General features: G+C 55.2%; 1 protein-coding gene across 1 annotated transcript in view; it reads left to right on the top strand.

The window, feature by feature from the left end:
• LAMB3 (laminin subunit beta 3) overlaps positions 1 to 1,020 on the top strand; it is a 38,818-nt gene extending 37,798 nt beyond the window's left edge. Inside the window, exon 22 of the mRNA XM_023519501.1 lies at positions 509 to 1,020. Coding sequence (XP_023375269.1) covers positions 509 to 645 — 137 coding nt within the window. The 3' untranslated portion in view covers positions 646 to 1,020. The remainder of the gene's footprint in view (positions 1 to 508) is intronic.

Genomic DNA, 1,020 nt, shown 5'->3' with positions numbered 1-1,020 from the left:
GTGGTAGAGAAACTCCTGCCTAGAGGAAAGGGGGACAGGCTGGACTGGCACAGTCTGGTGGTGGCATGCAGAATGGACCAGAGGAAGATGCCTAGATTTATCTGGAGTGGCACTTTGGGATGGGAGAGTGAGGGAATTCTATTTGCCTGGCCAGTTCGTTTGCTGAGGTGCATTCTTGAGGACTGTTGGTGGGAGGGCAGCTTTCTGAGTCCAACAATGTCAGCTTACTAATCTTGGTGCCTGTGGCTTCCCTCATCAATCTGGGACAACAGAGAGGGGGTGGGGGAAAAGGGATAATCAGGAATGGGGGGCCTCCCAGGTCTGGCCCCTGCCAGGTTTCTAAGTATGGGTTGGAGGCTGGAGGGGTCACTGCTGTAGAGGCCAGATTTCCCTGGAGGGGGTTCTCCTGCACGAGCTCCCTCCAGGCAAAGGAGGAGAAGGAGGGGTCGGGAGTCTTTGGGTGTCTCACTGTCAACTCTTCCTCCTGCTGCTGTTCCATTTACCTCAGATATGGAGTCAGAGCTGCTACGGGGCAGTCAGGCCATCATGCTGCGCTCGGCGGACCTGACGGGGCTGGAGAAGCGTGTGGAGCAGATCCGAGACCACATCAACGAACGCGTGCTCTACTATGCCACCTGCAAGTGAGGCTCCAGGCCCCGGCCTGGCCCCACTCACCTGCCCCCTTTGCTCTTAGGGGGTAGGTTGGGTTGGAATGCTTTCCAGCTCCAGGAGACTTTGCTGCTGCCTAAGGCACAGCCTGGACCACCCCTGGTGTGCAGTTGTTAAGGTCACCCTGGACTTCTGCGGAGCCTGAGTGGCTGGGACGACTAACTACATTTGAAGGACAGAAGTGGTGGAGGTGGACATGTTACCATGACTAGGAGCTCCCGAGTCAAGGGAGCTGGGCCGGGCAGTGTCCTCGCCCTTTGTTCTCTGTTGTAGCTGAATCCTAGACCAACACAAACACTTAACTAAAAATAATGTAAAAATGAAAAGCCCAATAAAAACCTGAGGAAAGAA

This window comes from Otolemur garnettii, unplaced genomic scaffold, assembly GCF_000181295.1.
Source record: "Otolemur garnettii isolate 467f Iridium unplaced genomic scaffold, OtoGar3 scaffold00178, whole genome shotgun sequence".
Lineage (NCBI taxonomy): Eukaryota > Metazoa > Chordata > Mammalia > Primates > Galagidae > Otolemur > Otolemur garnettii.
Note: the sequence above shows the minus strand (reverse complement) of the source record. Positions and strands in the feature narration are given on the sequence as shown.